Source organism: Haplochromis burtoni, unplaced genomic scaffold (assembly GCF_018398535.1).
Source record: "Haplochromis burtoni strain Fernald_Lab_line unplaced genomic scaffold, NCSU_Asbu1 Contig_31, whole genome shotgun sequence".
Classification (NCBI taxonomy): domain Eukaryota; kingdom Metazoa; phylum Chordata; class Actinopteri; order Cichliformes; family Cichlidae; genus Haplochromis; species Haplochromis burtoni.
The window spans coordinates 180,349-196,587 of record NW_024582392.1 but is presented as its reverse complement, the minus strand read 5'-3'; the positions used below and the strand labels follow the sequence as shown (position 1 = coordinate 196,587).

The 16,239-nt window shown below is 41.2% G+C and overlaps 2 protein-coding genes across 3 annotated transcripts in view; both read right to left on the bottom strand.

The window, feature by feature from the left end:
* LOC102303504 (vasopressin V2 receptor) overlaps positions 1–4,831 on the bottom strand; it is an 8,580-nt gene extending 3,749 nt beyond the window's left edge. The window contains exons 1-2 of the mRNA XM_005918730.2: positions 4,707–4,831; positions 350–624 (exon numbers count right to left, since the gene is read on the bottom strand). Of these exons, the coding sequence (XP_005918792.1) occupies positions 350–619 (270 nt within the window). The 5' untranslated portion in view covers positions 620–624; positions 4,707–4,831. The remainder of the gene's footprint in view (positions 1–349; positions 625–4,706) is intronic.
* Positions 4,832–8,335: 3,504 nt separating this feature from the next.
* LOC102302796 (isocitrate dehydrogenase [NAD] subunit gamma, mitochondrial) lies at positions 8,336–14,541 on the bottom strand. 2 transcript variants are annotated; one of them, XM_005918727.2, is made up of 12 exons: positions 14,409–14,541; positions 13,257–13,304; positions 13,043–13,048; positions 12,830–12,927; positions 11,714–11,829; positions 10,670–10,730; positions 10,440–10,572; positions 10,220–10,353; positions 10,042–10,144; positions 9,661–9,807; positions 8,775–8,930; positions 8,336–8,661 (listed from the first exon to the last, which is right to left on the bottom strand). In XM_005918727.2, exons 1-12 carry the CDS (start codon positions 14,475–14,477, stop codon positions 8,560–8,562), a joined length of 1,173 nt encoding a protein of 390 aa, XP_005918789.1. In that variant the 5' UTR covers positions 14,478–14,541; the 3' UTR covers positions 8,336–8,559. The 2 variants fall into 2 exon arrangements, with proteins under 2 accessions (XP_005918789.1, XP_005918790.1); XM_005918728.3 differs by lacking the exon at positions 13,043–13,048.
* Between the last annotated feature and the right edge of the window lie 1,698 nt (positions 14,542–16,239).

Sequence of the window (16,239 nt, the reverse complement as noted above, 5' to 3'; positions counted from 1 at the left end):
ACCAGGACAGAGAGCCCGGGGATCAAACCGGCGACCTTCCAGTTACAGATACGCTTCCCAACCCCCTGAGCCACGGTCGCCCCACATAATAGATTCATGTGCACTTTTACCCCAGTTTAGTTCACATTTACATATAGGTGTGCATATTTGGAAACCTGTGAAGACATTTGCTGACTTCAGTGTGTTTATGTCTTCTTCCAGATTTATGTATTTGTTTACAAACTGTAAAAAAAAAGATCACATTTCCAGATTATTGTATCTGCACATATTTTCAGATAATACTACAATTACACACCTGTAGTGACGTATAACACACATATAACCCACAACGTGAATGAGTGTGTGCTACCTGGAACAGCGCCACCACCAGGTCAGCCACACAAAGGTTCAGCATGAACTGGTGCAGGGGGTTGTGGTGTCGCCTTCGTCTTAGCAACACCACCAGGACCAGCCCGTTGCCAAGTAACGCCATCACTAAGATGACCGCCAGCACCACCACCTCGGCCACGGCCAGCAGGGCGTCTCGTTCCTGCCCTGTAGCATTAGCACCGGTGGGGGTCTCAGAGACCGCCGGCCGGTCGATGGACGTATACGTGTCTGTTATCACAGAAACGGACATGCTGGCTGGGACAGGAGGGGAACACCACAGAAAGACAAGACGATGACATCGTTATGAAGGAAAACTGTGAAACAAACGTTAATCTTTCCTGGTCCATCTTTTGTATACAGGTGATTATTATTACATTTTAGAAAGTTTAATACAAGCACCTCAAAAGTGGGTTGAAGTACAGCACTCAAGTTAATTTAAAATCTATTTATTTATTCAATTTTTTCTTAATTTGATGTATTTTCAGTCACTATAAAAAGTTTATTGTTAAATTCTTAGAATCAGGTGCAGCTTTGGGGGAAATCTCTAACTGCCTGTAAGTTTGTAATGATGTTCACTGGAGACTGGCCAAACAACAGGACTTCATTACTGCCTTCACATTTGGTCTGATGAGCCCTGTGGGCTCTATGATTGTGTCTGCGTGTGTGCACTGAACTGTAAAAACTGCCGAGTGTCTTTGTTTGTGATTTTTGAAGCCCTCCGCCCCTTTATTTGTTTGTTTAGGGAAGAAGTGTTGATCTCTTTTTAGCTCACGGGACACAAAAAGACTAATTTGATCGCTAATGGGCCAGACAAATGGCACTGTTGTATAAGATCCTATAAAAACATTTGAAAATGTTCCCTTTCTTTTTCTGTCAGATGCACTGTTTGTTTCTTTTTTCTTTTTCCTTCTTTTCAATTCTTTCAGTTATTGTACTCATTCCATCCATTTCCCCCAAATTCTTTGAGTATTTATTTGAAATAATCACTAATCTAAATAACGTCCAAAACAGGTTTTTTTTTTCAATCATTTTTGAAGTTTATGCATTTATTCAATAAAGAGCTAATCTGTTTGATTTTCCTTGGTGTTCAGGCTGCTATTATATTCTTTACATCACTTCCTCTTTCCCATCAAACTCAGCATCAACATCATTACTGTAGGCCAATCATTCTCTTTTCCTCCTTTTACCCAATCAGTCTCTCTTCTTTGCGGTTTAAAGCTCCGTGCTCTTCTGTTATTTGCCTTTCTGACTTGCTTCCTCCTTATCCAAGCCTCCTTTGCCATCTTCATCACCACCAGCACGTATCATGTAGATTCTGAGCACCGGGGCAGTCTAATTTATTCTGTATGTGAATAAATCACCTCTCCTGAACTATTGTTAAACCCTACATGGAAGTGGCTGGTAAAGGTAGACTTAAGCAGCTTCCCAGCAAACCCAAAGCAAAGTTGGACCTACAAAATCCAAGTGTGCAAAGAGCTGTTCAAGTGTCCTAAGAACCTCTGGCCAAGTCTGATTTTTACAGGCCCATTTCTGCATAGTTTTCATTGTTTTAAGTGCTTCTGTAGTCAGGTGAGTGTGACAGACATCAGTAGATGCATGCAGCATTTGCATACATAAAAACACTTCTTAGTCTCAGACAACAAATTTCTTTGGGCAGTAGAAAAAGAAAGCTTCGTCTTGGTTGAGGTTATAGCATGGTCTACCCACTGACTCGCTAGAAGTTACCATGGATAATGATGACCTCACACCTGGGTCATGAGTCATCTCATCCATATGCCTCCAGTGTTCTGTTTTATCTTGAACTGTTAATCCATTTTTGAAAGTCTATAGGTCCTAATTCAGTTCCCGGTGCAACTCCACACATGGCATTCAAAATCAGACAGATGTCCTGCTTGGTCATGAAATCAGATCCAGGTCCAAGTTTGAGGAGGCACCAAACTGCCCGTGAAGTGCACACTGATGCTGGAACATCCAAGGACGTTCACACCGTACACCAGGGGCTCAAACTCCAGTCCTCGAGGGCCAGTGTCCTGCAACTTTTCCATGTGTCACCTGAATAAAATTAGTAGGTCATTAGCAAGAGTATAGAACTTGACTGCATGCTGAAGTGGCAACCCCTAATCCCACTCAAGTAAATTTAAGTAAATGTGTTTGGAAAGATATACTTCTCAAAGTATTTTTATTGCATCATGTTCATTCACACATGAGCTGCTGTAACATGAATCAAATGGCTGAATGTTCACCTCAGCATGCAGTCAGGTTCTATAGTCTTGCTAATGACCTACTAATTGTATTCAGGTATGTTGCAACAGGGACACATGGAAAAGTTGCAGGACACTGGCCCTCGAGGACTGGAGTTTGACACCCCTGGTCTACACAGAGCTGATGCGTTTGCTTGTGTTTTCAAAACTGGATTAGGTCAGGATTTGGATTAAACGCAGCAAACTGCTCGCATACTTTGATGATCTGAGCTCCTAATGAGGTTGCTCTAAGTTCATCCACGTTTGGAGTCAAACACTTTGGTATGCGGATAACAATGCAACATGCTTCTGATTGCTTACTAAAAAGCAGCTCGTCGCAGGAGGATGTCACACGTTTTAAATGCCTTTAATCAAGCTGTCATCAAATATAAATCCAGTCAAACCTTCATCGTCATTTGCATGCTAGAGCTTATAACTGCGTTTGTCGATGGCACCGTGAACCGTTCACAATGATTCCTGGAAGAGTCCATGCAGTGATAACGTCTGTTTTTAATGCAGTGCTGTCGGAGGACCCGTCCATCACAGGCATACCTGCCAACCTCGTCCTTTGTGCACAGAGATTTCTCGAGATTCTCAGATTTTTTTTGATGATATCACATACTGCAGATGATGAGTATTCAGAGTTTTCACAATATTACATTGATGAACATTATTCAGAAATAGATCCACTCTGTCTCTCCAAGATGCTATTTTCACATCAAACAGTCAATGTTAGTTGTTGCCATTTTACCTAATTACTTGAAAAGTGATTCTCCGGTTGTTAAAAGTACCACTTTTCCAGCCTTTTAAACACCTGCCTCAACATTTTTGAGATGTGTTAATGTCACCAAATTTAAAAAGGATTTTTTTTTAAATGCTGTCAGATTTCTCAGATTAAACATTTGATATGTTTTCTGTGCTCTATTGCGAATAAAATGCAGGTTTGTGACATTTGCACATCATTGCAGTCCGTTTTTGTTTACATTTTAAACATCATCTTTTTAAAATTCAGTTTGTACAAAAACAGCTAAAGGGATTTGCCAGTGAATCATCTGAACTGGCAGCTGCTTTAAAAATCGTTTGAGGTGATCATGGCCGAGTTTCTGATTTAATCCCAATTTTTACAATAAAAGAATCAGCAGATAAATTATTGATTTAAAAAAAAACAATCATTAGCAGACAGAAAATGATTTAAATGAACTCCAACAGTAAAACCTTGCATGGATACAGTAATATTGATAATTTATTATATGATATATACTTTAACAGATTTTTAACTTCATCCTCCACTAGTTATATAATAAAAAACTGCAGCAGTTAAAACTCATTCACGAAATGCTAATTAAATGTCAAAACTAAAGAAAAGTCATCAGATCTCTTTTGTGTTTCCTCTTTTTCTATGTTTTTGTTGAAATTATTGCCAAGTCTGACAGAAAGAAACACTTTAGGATGTAAATGTTAGAGTCTGCAGGTGAGAAAGTATTTTTCATTCAGCCAGAGGTGTCTGCGCAGGAGCTAAATACAGGAGTCACTCCAGTATCTGTTTAAATAAACTGAACAGCCGAGACTGATGACGAAGGCTAGACGCCTGCTTTATATTGAAGGTTATTTGCCTATTGCTTTGCAAAAATGGCAAAGCTAAAGCTAAAATCATTAGTTTTCTTTAGTCTTTTCTGTTTTCTTTTTAAGCTTCAGTTTGAACATCATGAATTTCAGTCGGAAGAGGAGAAAATATTTTCCAGTCAGCCGGAGGTGTCAGGTTGGAAGCACTAGAGATGAACAGAGAATTCCCTCCAGCCCACGGAGCTGAGTTTGTTGACACCTTTCAGCTCCTTTAATCCTATTAGAAAGCTGGACACCTGCTGCTTTACACATAATTTGCTTTGCAGAAGCCGTAAAGCTAAAAATCAATTCAGTTTGCTCGTTTTTTGCAATCCTCTACCGCTTTTGATTAAAAAAAAAACCCCTAAAGAGCATGAAACAGGAGGTTTAAAGTGCCTGACTAAAATTAACATCTATCCGTACAGATTTTAATTTCCCATTTTCATGAAAAACAGGAAAATCATAGGGAAATACGAGGAGACGGAGCCGACTCACCTCCTCCTCAGCGTCCCGTGAAGCATCTGTAGGAGCCAGGACAACCTGATCTGCTGTTGCACACACTAGCTGCATCCATGCTGTGTCTGCTGCATGTGTCTGTGTGCGTTTGTGTGCTTATTACACTGATGGTGACCTCTGCCAACTCGCTCTGCTGTTTCTCCTCTCTCTCCTCTTTAGCACATCCCTCTCTCTCTCTCTCGCCTTTCTGGATTTTATGAAAGTGGAAGAAGAAGAGGAGGAGGGAGAGGGTGATGAAAGGACGCAGTGCCCGGGCAGTGTTTGCGAATTAATGTGATTTCCTGTTGATTATTGATATTAAACATGTGGCCGTTGGCCCTGCTTTTGATCCACCCTTCAGAGCAGATCATGGGGAACATACACCAGCAGATGAAATGAGATTTTCTCTATTAGGCTTCCAGAAATGATCAAAGACCCTTCATACGCGCAAACTAATATGCGTACGTGTGAGTTTACATCAGCGGGTGGTCGAGAGGGGTGTGAACAGGCGGGCAGAGAGAGTGTCAGATGTTGTGACAGATGGGAGCTCAGGTTTTTGGAGAGAAATGAGAAGGCAGCAGCAACAGAAGGAGACTTGTCTTTCTCAGCAACCTTTTTCCCTCTCACCCCTGCTCCACTGTTTTCCCTTCTTCTGCATCTCGCTGTCCTGCATTCCAGTTTCCTCTCCCGCTCTCATTCCTTCTCCCTCTGACGGGGCGGTAATCTGCTTGCTTCCCCTCGATTGCTCCCTCATTTGGAGAGGCCTCTAATTATCGAGGGGCCCGCAGAGCAACCTTAAACATACACACAGAAACAGTCGAGCGCGAGGCTCATTGCTGCTCCGCCATTTGTGTATAAACGACTTTCTTATGTCTGTTAAGTATTAAGCATGAACACCAGGCTTCAATTAGTTTTAGTTTAAGTGTGAATTGTTGGTTTTTTTAGCTGCACGGCAGTCAAAAAAAAGACTTTTGTTTTGGTCAGCAAATCCCTTCATTACCCGCTGTGCTCTGTTCCTACTGAAGAAACTTATCCTTTTAAGGCAGGTCATGCATACTGATGTCTCGCAGCTTGTGTCAGTGTACTGGCTTCCTGCGCCTTTTAGAAAAGACTGTAAAGTCCTTTTACTTGTTTGTGAAGTCTAACCTTTCATAGATCTGCAACTTCCAGCTACGGGTGAGAGATATTTTGCTTCCTGTCTTTTATTTCCAGTTAACTGGAAACCATTATTGAGGCCTGGTTCTAGAAAAAAAAAGCCACACAGGTAGTTGAATGTTGATTTTATTCAAAAATGGCTACTGATCCATTTTAATTGTCCTGAAAACTCCCTGAAAGCCTTCCGTCGATCCAAAATGCTGCCGTGAGAGTAGTGACAGGGACTAGAAAGAGAGAACATATTTCTCACTATTGGCTTCTCTTCAGTCCAGAATCAAATTCAAAACACATACAAGGTCTTGAATAATCAGGCCCCATCTTATCTTCATTACCTTATAGTACCATATTATCCCATTAGAGCACTTCGCTCTCAGACCGCAGGCTTACTTTTTGTTCCTAGAGGATTTAAAAGTAGAATGAGAGGCAGAGCCTTCAGCCTTTTGGCCCCTTTTATGTGGAACCAGCTTCTAGTTTGAACTTAAAAGATGTCTCTACTTTTAAGGTTAGGCTTAAAACTTTCCTTTTTGCTAAAGCATATAGTTGGAGCTGGATCAGGAGGTCCTTAATCCTCCCTTAGTTATGCTGCAATACGTTATGCTGGGGGATTCCCATGATGCTCATGATGTATGACTCACTATGTGTTCATACACCTCTCTGCATGTAATTATTAGTTCTTATTAATCTCTGGCTCTCTTCCACAGCATGTCCTTTTCTTCTCTTCCTCCCCTCACCCCATCCAGTCGCAAGATAGGTGCCCCTCTCTGATCCTGGATCTGCCGGAGGCTTCTTCCTGTTAAAAGGGACTTTTCCTTCCTACTCTTGCCAAGTGCTGATTGTTGAGGTTTTCTCTCTATTAATGTGGGGTGTTTACCTTAAAATATAAAGTGCTTCGAGAAGACTGTTGGTGTGATTTGGTGCTATATAAATAAAGTTGAACCAAATTAAATTGAATCTGGATTTACGTCAGGGTGAGACTCTCTGCCTGTTTACTCTCCATAACTAGTCATCAGAAGTGTAGTTAAACTGCAACAGATACTTTCATGTAGCTGGTTGTGATGGTTGATGGAGAAACTGTCTCAAGGCCGAAAGAATTCACAGTAACTTAATAAATTACCGCACACACCCAGCATATGTCAATCTGTAGGACACATGTGTGAGTCTATGTAACTCCACCCTTTTAAAACGGTGGGCCTTTTACCTTCTAACCATCAGACTGTGAACAAACAGAAACCTCTAAGTTAAAAACACTCTGGTTAAGCCTTCAATTAACTGATTTTCACTGATTATAAAGGGATGTTTCACAATCACTTGAATGTTTATTGTGTTACATTTGATGCTGTATTTTTACCTTTAAATGGAGGGCAATGGAAATACCACCATGGTGGGTGTGTAATTCTGTGAATAGGATTGATCTTTAATTGTATTTATAAGAAGCAAAACGATAATTAAATTGATGGGGTTTGTTAGTGTTATCGGCGCATCAGCATCTGGAGGAGTATTGAAACGTCTGGTGTTGTGTAGTGCAAAACACAAAATAATGAGGCTGAAGGGACCCAAACAAACACTGTGATGCTGGGTGGACGGGGAGAGAACGACGCAGCCAGCTCTTAAATGCTCTGCGGAGACTGAACAGGTGCGCCCATTAGCGCTAATTAACCCCGCCCACTCTGAAAACTGCACAACAACACAGACGAGACGGAAGGAAATGTGACCAGAGGGCTGCCACATCACATAATTACTGTTATTAACACCATGTTACAACACCTGTAGCCTTGGCCCCTCCCATTTAAAACAAGCCAAAATAAATTCATGCAGGTAAAAAATGGATGGATGCTCCCCAGTTTTTTAGTTAACCGTATCTCTGATGCCTTAAACCTCCATTCTTTCTACTGGCCAGCGGGGGGCGACTTCTGGTTGCAAAAATACTTCCATTAGAAGTCTAAGGAAAGACTGCCATTGACCAACTTGATCTGTGATCTGAGTTACTTTATTTATATTTAGTTATTTGAAGCAGGGCTGCGATACATTTTCCATATATTTATTATCACAGTGGTTCATATAAAAATGACCAGAGTTTCAAATACTGAGGTGTAAGTGCAAGTAATCCCTGTAAGCCCAAAGCTCAGGCTCTAAACACTAATTAAAGAGACAGTGGAGGAACTAAAGGGCTCCAGCTTATTTTACGTGATTACTTTTTCTATCTTTGAATTGTGCAAAGCTGCTCTGTAGGTGTCCAAGAATGCAAATATGGGGGGTGCAAAATAGGCACAGTAATTTATCCATTCAGCCATCCATCCACCCATGCATCAAAATGTTGTGGTTGCACAATATGATGTGAAATGCAAAGCTGGAACAGCTATATTTCAGTAGGTGACAACAGTTTGGTTAATGTTTTGATTTTTAGTGCACGGTTTATAACAGTTTTCCATAATAATAAGAAATCGATCCAGAATAAGATACATAGAAAGCATTAGTTGGATCTCAAACAGGTGCTTTATTTTTTGCAGTTTCACAAATTATTCATACAATAATTAGGAAATCTTGAATATAATATCTATCATAGTACTATTATATATTTCTGCTTTACACAGAGGGCTTTTTAAACCACTGAACCCACATAGGAAATAAAAGCTGTCCATACATTACAGCTTCAGTCCAGTCTTACAATGAAAGGTGCAATCGTACAGTCATCTGGTTTCTAGTGTCTCTGTGTGCGAGGTCCACTGCTCTGGATTGCATCCATGATGGACTGGACCATTTCAGATGTGGAGCCCTTACCTCCCAGATCAGCAGTGTGCAGCTGGAACACAAAGGAGATGACATATTTAGAGTAATGTCGAAATACAAAGCAGGACGTAACAATAAAAGTTGAATACCACCAACAAATTGCATGTAGCATTGGTCAAATCGTACCTGGGAATCGGTGATTGTAGAGAGGATGGCTTTGCGGATCATGCTGGCGTAGCCGTGGAGCTTAAGGTGATCCAGCAGGAGGCAGGAGGCCAGCAGCATGGCCGTGGGGTTTGCCGTGTTCCTGTTAGCGATGCTCTTCCCAGTATTCCTGGTGCCCTGTACAGAGAAGAGCACATTTAGAAAAGTGATACATCCTTTTATACGTCCTTACAAAAATGAGATGTTACATCAGGGGAGGCTTGAGTGAGTGTACACTCACATGTGCGTATAGAGCTTGATTGGAAAAACAACAATTATGGTTTCGTTAAAAATTGCTTAGATTACACAATAGGGAAAAATTCAAAAGAGGGAAGTTAACGCTGCACGTTCACATGAAAGAGGTGAAATAGAAAAGAAGGAAAGAACCAGACGACCAGAAGCAGGACTGGGATTCAGCTGCCGAGGGTGAGGTGAGGAGGACTCAGACCACCCAGCCATGGACGTGTGTTCATTAGGAGATGATGAACATCATACAGACCACAAAAAACTTGTCTGAAAACCGGACCAGTTCAGTGATTCCAGTTAGTGGAGGCGAGGCTAGCAGACAAATCACTGACGATACAGGAAGCTTAGCCAGTCAAAGTGGCCACACACACCCAACTCCAACTTCTTCTTTTAGCTGGTGAGTTATAGATATTGATAGAGACCAAAACCTTTGTTGTACGAGGCTGTTAACATGACTATTGATGCTTTAACGGTGGGATTTTAACAGGGCAGTCCACAAAGATGACTCGCTTTTGGAGAGAGCCTCAAGTGGACCCTAGAAAAACTGCAGCTAACCCCAGAGAGCCGCTAGAAAAACAAAGAACCCACAAGACATGTAGAGATCTCATTAACCCTGTCTCACCGTCTCAAACACAGCGTAGTTTTCTCCGTAGTTGGCTCCAGGCACCAGGCCGGGTCCACCCACCAGGCCGGCACACACGTTGCTCACAACGTTGCCATAAAGGTTAGGCATGACCATCACATCAAACTGCTGAGGCCTGGAAACCAGCTAAAACACACACAGAAAAGCTCATTTTAGGACATGTTTACAAGCTGGAGAAGCCAGCACACACACGTTTTTTTGAATACAGAAGGAGGTTTCAATGACTAACCGCCTTCTGTCCTGACTCTCAAGAGTCTTGGCTTGAAAACGCTCACATTTTCTGATTAAATACCCCAGTAAGAATGTGAGGGACATGATGACACAGACACCACACAATGAAATGGTCTCATATGGACATGCCTGCATGGTTGTGTTATCCACAATCATGCTGTTGAAGGTGATTTCAGGGTAACCACTGGCCACCTCTTTACAGCACTCCAGGAAGAGGCCGTCGCCCAACTTCCTGCTCCGAGAAACAGACGAAAAATGAGTGGAACACATTTAAGAAACGAGATAAAACACAGGAACAGAAACGGACATGATGTTAGCTTTGTGGATGGCGGTGACTCGTCTGCGTCCTTTCTCTCGAGCTGTCCTGAAGGCGTAGTCGGCGATGCGTAAAGATTTGGTCCTGGTGATGATCTTCAGACATTCGACGACGCCTGGTACACTCTGCAGAGGTGCAGTGGAGATAAAACAGAGACTGATTAGTTAGAGATGCACTCAAAGAGATGGGATCCACACACACAGAGACACACCTCATGCTCCAGGCTGCTGTACTCGCCCTCCGTGTTTTCCCTGATTGTTATGATGTCGATGTTTCTGTGGTGCGTCCTCACTCCTGGCAGGGACTGGCTGTGCATCACACTGGCGTACAGATCCAGAGTGGTACTGCAGCGAGGAAGATGAGCACAAACAGAGAGCTCAAATTCTGTGACTTTACATCAGCAAAAAATCTGAGCTGAAAACCAAAGAGTTGTCGACTCACCGGAGGAGGCTATTTCGGGACTTATGGGAAGGTGGCAGGTTGTGGTTGGTCTCAATATTTCCTAAATAAACAAACATATTTATGTTTAAAAGAGAAAAAAAATGAACTGTGGCAATCCAAAATTAAAAAATCCACCTTTCCAACAGATTTTTTCTGCACTAGTTAGGTTTTCTACTCATTTCCTTGCATAAGTTTTTCCTGTTTAAAGTTCAGTTTGTTTCTCTTATTATTGGTTCTTTATTTGTGGATATGACATGTTTGCACACCTGTTACCTTTGGTGTCTGCCTCACTGACTGTCTACTCCTGTATGACCTCACCCTGGATAGTAAAATACTTCAGCTTTGAGCTTCTTACTTCTTCCTCTCATGTCCTGTGATTGGATTCTCCTCCTCCTCTGTGCCCTCTACATCATTAGGCACAACACTGACTATGTGATTTTCTCAACATGCACATCCAAATATTTCATTTCAGAGTTTCCGTTTATTTATTTTTATTATGAATTGTAAACATAAATAAAATGTTTACATGTATACGAAAAAGGAATCAATAAAGCTTCCTAAGAACATTAAAAATCTCTTGTACCAGTCACACCTCACTGTTGGGCCACTTAAAAATTTACATTCAAATACTTACCATGAAAAAAGTATAAAAAGACTAATCAGAGGTAATTCACATGCTGATCTGCCTCTTTTGATCTGAAAATCATCTTGTACTTGTTGGGAAGTGATTATAAATAGAGCACAAGAATCAAACTCAGTAAAATAAATCGGAACAAAAGAGGAAAAAGAAGTTCAATTGTGTTTATTGTATATGATTGGTTCAGTGTTATCGCCTCTGGGAATGATTTATGTCCGTTTGTCTCACTTACATCTCTAATAATATGATTTAGTCATGAAAGTTGCTTCTTTTGTGTTTTTTTTTCTTTTTTAGGAACATGTTTACTGTTTATGAGACACAAAAAATAAAAAACTTTACAATTTTTGTGTTTCTTTTGCATATTACCTGCCTTATAACTTCATTTAAGGTATATTTTCCACAGTTACCTTTCAGTGCAACTCCATTGCGTCTGATAGCCATTATGGCGTTATTGATATCATCTTCTGAGGTCTTAGTCGAGTCCACATTGACGACTTCGAAGTCTACAGGCACACAGCAGAATCTGATAGTGAACACAGACAAAGAGAGCACTTATGAATGAGAGAGCTGAACCATTTAGTGGCCTAATATTAGCACTGCATCTGTGTGTGTGTGTGTAGTCAACATTATGGAGTGTGTCTCAGGGCATCCCACGGGAAATTCTGAGCATCAGCGACTTAAATCCTGGCATTCTGTTGAATGTTAATGCACCAGTATGTGCCCTTTCTGCATCAGTTTATGTTTTTAGCAAGAGCCAAAAGGAACTAATCAGTCACCCATTTGTTTTTAACCGCTTATCCAACTTAAGCTTCTTCTTTTTCTAAAACTGCTCCCTCTGGACTGGGGAGAGTGGCTGCTCCGAGCAGGACCTCACAATCTTACTGAGAAGTGAAAGAAAGAGGGAGCGTGAGGACGACCGGATTTGTGTGGCATCATCAGAGTTTCCTCTGTGTGCTGGCTGGAGTCAACCTTAGAGATATAGTGAGGAAGTCAGACATCCAGATGAAGCTCAGAGTTGAGTTGCTGGTATTACTCGTCAAAAGGAGCTAGTTGACATGGTTCAATTGTCTGAGCTCCTCTCTTTGAAGACACAGAATCAACCAGAGATGTTATACATCTCATCTGACATGGGAATGCATGGATGGATGGATGTAGGCTTGAGCGTATCCCAGTTGACATGAGGTGCAAATCTAATCCTCTAAACTCTACTGAAGTCTTAAATTCATTGCTTATACATTTCTGTGTTTTAAAAAATACTTTAAAAGCTGTTACTATGAACAGCTTTCTGTCTAAAATGTGCACATACTGTGAGAAGGAAACATTAGCCGAGGATGGTTCAGGAAGTCAGGGTAACCTTTATTTATCCAGACATCCTTTACAATGGCAGCCAGGCAAAAAGCCTCTGGACGAAATTTATGAAGTGCTAAAAATTGTAAAAAGTTTTGAATTTTCAACACGCTGGTGGTGAATGTTTCAGTGAAATTCTGCAGAGAGTAATCGTGAGTGCATGAGGGAATTCTCACCGGAATAGCTCACACACGTGTTTGGCCAGCTCCGGTCCGATGCCATCTCCAGGAATGAGAGTCACGGTGTGTCTGCCTCCGTACCGAGCAGGTGGAGCCTGTAATGCACAAACACACACATTTTAGATACAACCCTAAACAAACTACAGAGACCTGTCACTCTTTTAGCTGTTACACTAAATCTTATAAGCACTTATAAGCATCCATACTCACTATGGTCTTGGGTGGGTGGGTGGAGGGAGGAAGGATTCAGAGCAAACAGGGAGAGAAAATAGGACAAAGGAGAGGCTGAGACCACATTTTCTTCTAGAATCGACTCTAAATGTGAATCATGGTGAGGGGTGGAGAGTCAGAAGGTCTCCTAAAGACCGAGCTTACAGAAATTATAGAAGCTATAAAATAAATCCTCATATATAACACAACTTACAGTGTAAGTTGACTTGTGAGTCTGATGACAGGCTGCCACAACATAACCCTAAAGATGCAGAGAAAAAACAGAGGTTACACGCAGACAAGTCCTCTTAAAATGACCAAATTACCTTCATAATAAATAGTATTCTAATTTTAAAATGTTCTAAAAAAACAAAACAATTATATCTACATATATATAGTTTTTGACTTTTATAAAAATTATTTATTTCATTTTATTTATTTGTTTTTAGCTATAAAACCAGGTCACAGACATGTTGGAGGCTGGCTGCCTCTACTCCTAGCAGCTCCACTGTCATGCTGTTATTTAGATAAAGACGGCTGATCTGGACGTGTTTGATGGACCTGTTCTGGACCCCGGCCCATATGTTTGACACTACTCATCCGCATGCAGATGAAACAAAAGAAACATTTCAGTTGTTTGAATATTTTTAGGAGGGTTGGTGGAAGTATTACAAGTGCAATAAAGTAATAATTAGTCGATGTTTTCTATGTTGTGATGCTAGTATTACCACACAGGAGTGAAAACAAACGTAATTATGGGTCTCGACAGGCTGTTTGAATCATAAATAAATAAAAACATGCATTTCCACCATGACCTGCAGACTTTAATGAACATGTAAGCACAGCAGAGTCGACGAGCGTGGAAAACTGAGGTTTTTCTTTGAGCTCAAATACAATGAAAAACAAAACAGGAAATGCCTTCCGGATTGGCAGCTTAAACATAAGAGCGAGCCTGATGAGGCTTGTTGCGTTTGTTTTTGTGCAGACTGGCATGTCTACACAACAGCGAGGCGCATATTTGTGTAGTTATACCTGCTCGAAACTTCTTAAAACTGCGTCTCAGTAACAACACAAGCAAAACACGGACTCGTGGACAACAGACAGCTTTTCCGCCGGAGAAGTGAACTTGTCTGTCTTTACTCGGCGCAGAGGTGTAGTCTCTGAATAATGCATGACTTTGCAGGGAAGAGTGTAGGCTTACAGATGGCAGCAGGAAACATCCTCAAACTGCAGAATTACGTAAAACGCTGACGCGAACCGGACGCTGACCCGTGGTGCTGAACGGACAGCGGCAGCTAACTAACCACCTGCTGCACCATCCAAAACGCGGTGTGTTCAACAGGTAACCGCACCGGGCGGCTCCTACCTGCGGTGACCGGGGGCTGAAGAGCGGTTTCAGGGTTCCGGACAGAGCGCGCACGGAGCGGGTCGTCATGTCTACTCTTCCCTCTGAAGACAGGAAGACACGGGGACGAGCTGCGCGATCACGTTAATCTGTCTGTAATGGGCGTAGGTTTTATTTGAGCCCTACAGCCAGGGGCGGTTCCAGGAGTTTTAAATGGGGTGCCACGGGGATTACAAGAATCAGGGTGTGGAGGGCGGAGGCTCATGGGAAATAAAAAAAAACAAAACAAACAACCTCAGAAATGAGAATTAAAAACCAACCAAAAGCACCTGAAACATATCAAAAATTTGTTGTAACAATTTAACGTGAAGTCCTCCTCAGTAACGCTGGAAATAATATGATCACCGGTTGCTACGGAAACGCACGTATAACTTCTTGGTATTAAAATCCGCAGTAAATAAAGTGTAGCACCAAAAACATGCCAGTGACTGCTTTGATTTACACAGTCGCCTTTAGTTTGTTATTTTTTCTGCAAACACTCGCTAACTACTCCAATGGTAGTAAAATGTGAATAGATGGGCCTTTAATGTTCGCCTTTGAAGTAAAAGCTGTGCCTCGGAGCCGCCAACATATTTCAAAAGGTGTAACACTGAGTTCAAAGGGGAATGGTCCCTGTTTCTGGTTTCTATCACACTTTTCACAATTTCAAGTGCGTAGCTGCAATGTTAGGAGAAAAATCACTTCCATGCAAATTACATGCAACAAGGTTTTTCCTTGGCAACAGGTGGGTCTCTAAGGAAAAATATGGCCTACTGATTGATCTCTAGCCAACGTGACTGGGGCTTTGGTAAATTCAAATTCAAATTCAAATTTTATTTGTCGCGTACACAGTCATACACAGTACGATATGTAGTGAAATGCTTGGACAACTGCTCGTGACCTAAAGAAAACAAAAAAGGAAAAGGCTATGAATAAGATAGGAAATAAATATGAAAAATTAAAAAGGGTAAATTTAACTAGGAAGGAATAAAATATAAATTAAGGTTAAAAATGAAATAACTGCACAACACAAATTAGAATGAAGGGTAAATTTAACTGGGAAAGAATAAGATAAAATATATAAATTAAAGTTGAAAATAAAATAACTGTACAACAAAATACACAATATAGAACTATATAAGAATGTATGAAGAAATATAAATAAATAAATACACAATAACAGCAGCTGTACAAGTATTAACTGGAAATGAAGAATATAATGTCCAGTGTTGTGCAATCCACATTATGTCTTGTGCAGTGCAAATATGCTTAAAGTGATTTAAGTGATGAAGTGAAAACAATGTCCAGAATGTCCAGTGTGTGTGTAAGAACTGTATGTGTGGGTCAGTACTGTGTGGTGGTGTGATTGAGAGACCGTATCGCCTGCAGGAAGAAGCTCCTCCTCAGTCTCTCTGTGTTGGTCTTCAGGGAGCGGAATCACTTTCCTGACCTCAACAGAGAGAACAGTCTGTTGTTGGGATGGCTGAGGTCCTTCACGATCTTCCTGGCCTTGGTAGTCATTCTCCCAGCAACCTTCCAACCAGTCAAGGAATAATCATTTTTCTTTCATAAATGGTGGTAGCCAGATGACCAGAGCAGTCTCTAAGCTTGACCAGGGCCTTATTCACACAATCCTCCATCTAGCAGTCACATGTTTGCAAAACTTCAGTAGTCTGGATACAATACTAAACATGCTTAATGTTACTGAATGGTAGAAGTAAATAACAGTGTCTCAAATATCCTTTTTCACAGAATTACTGTGGCTCAATGTACAGAGTCTAAAGTGAAATAAACCATTAACGTGAGAGAGCAG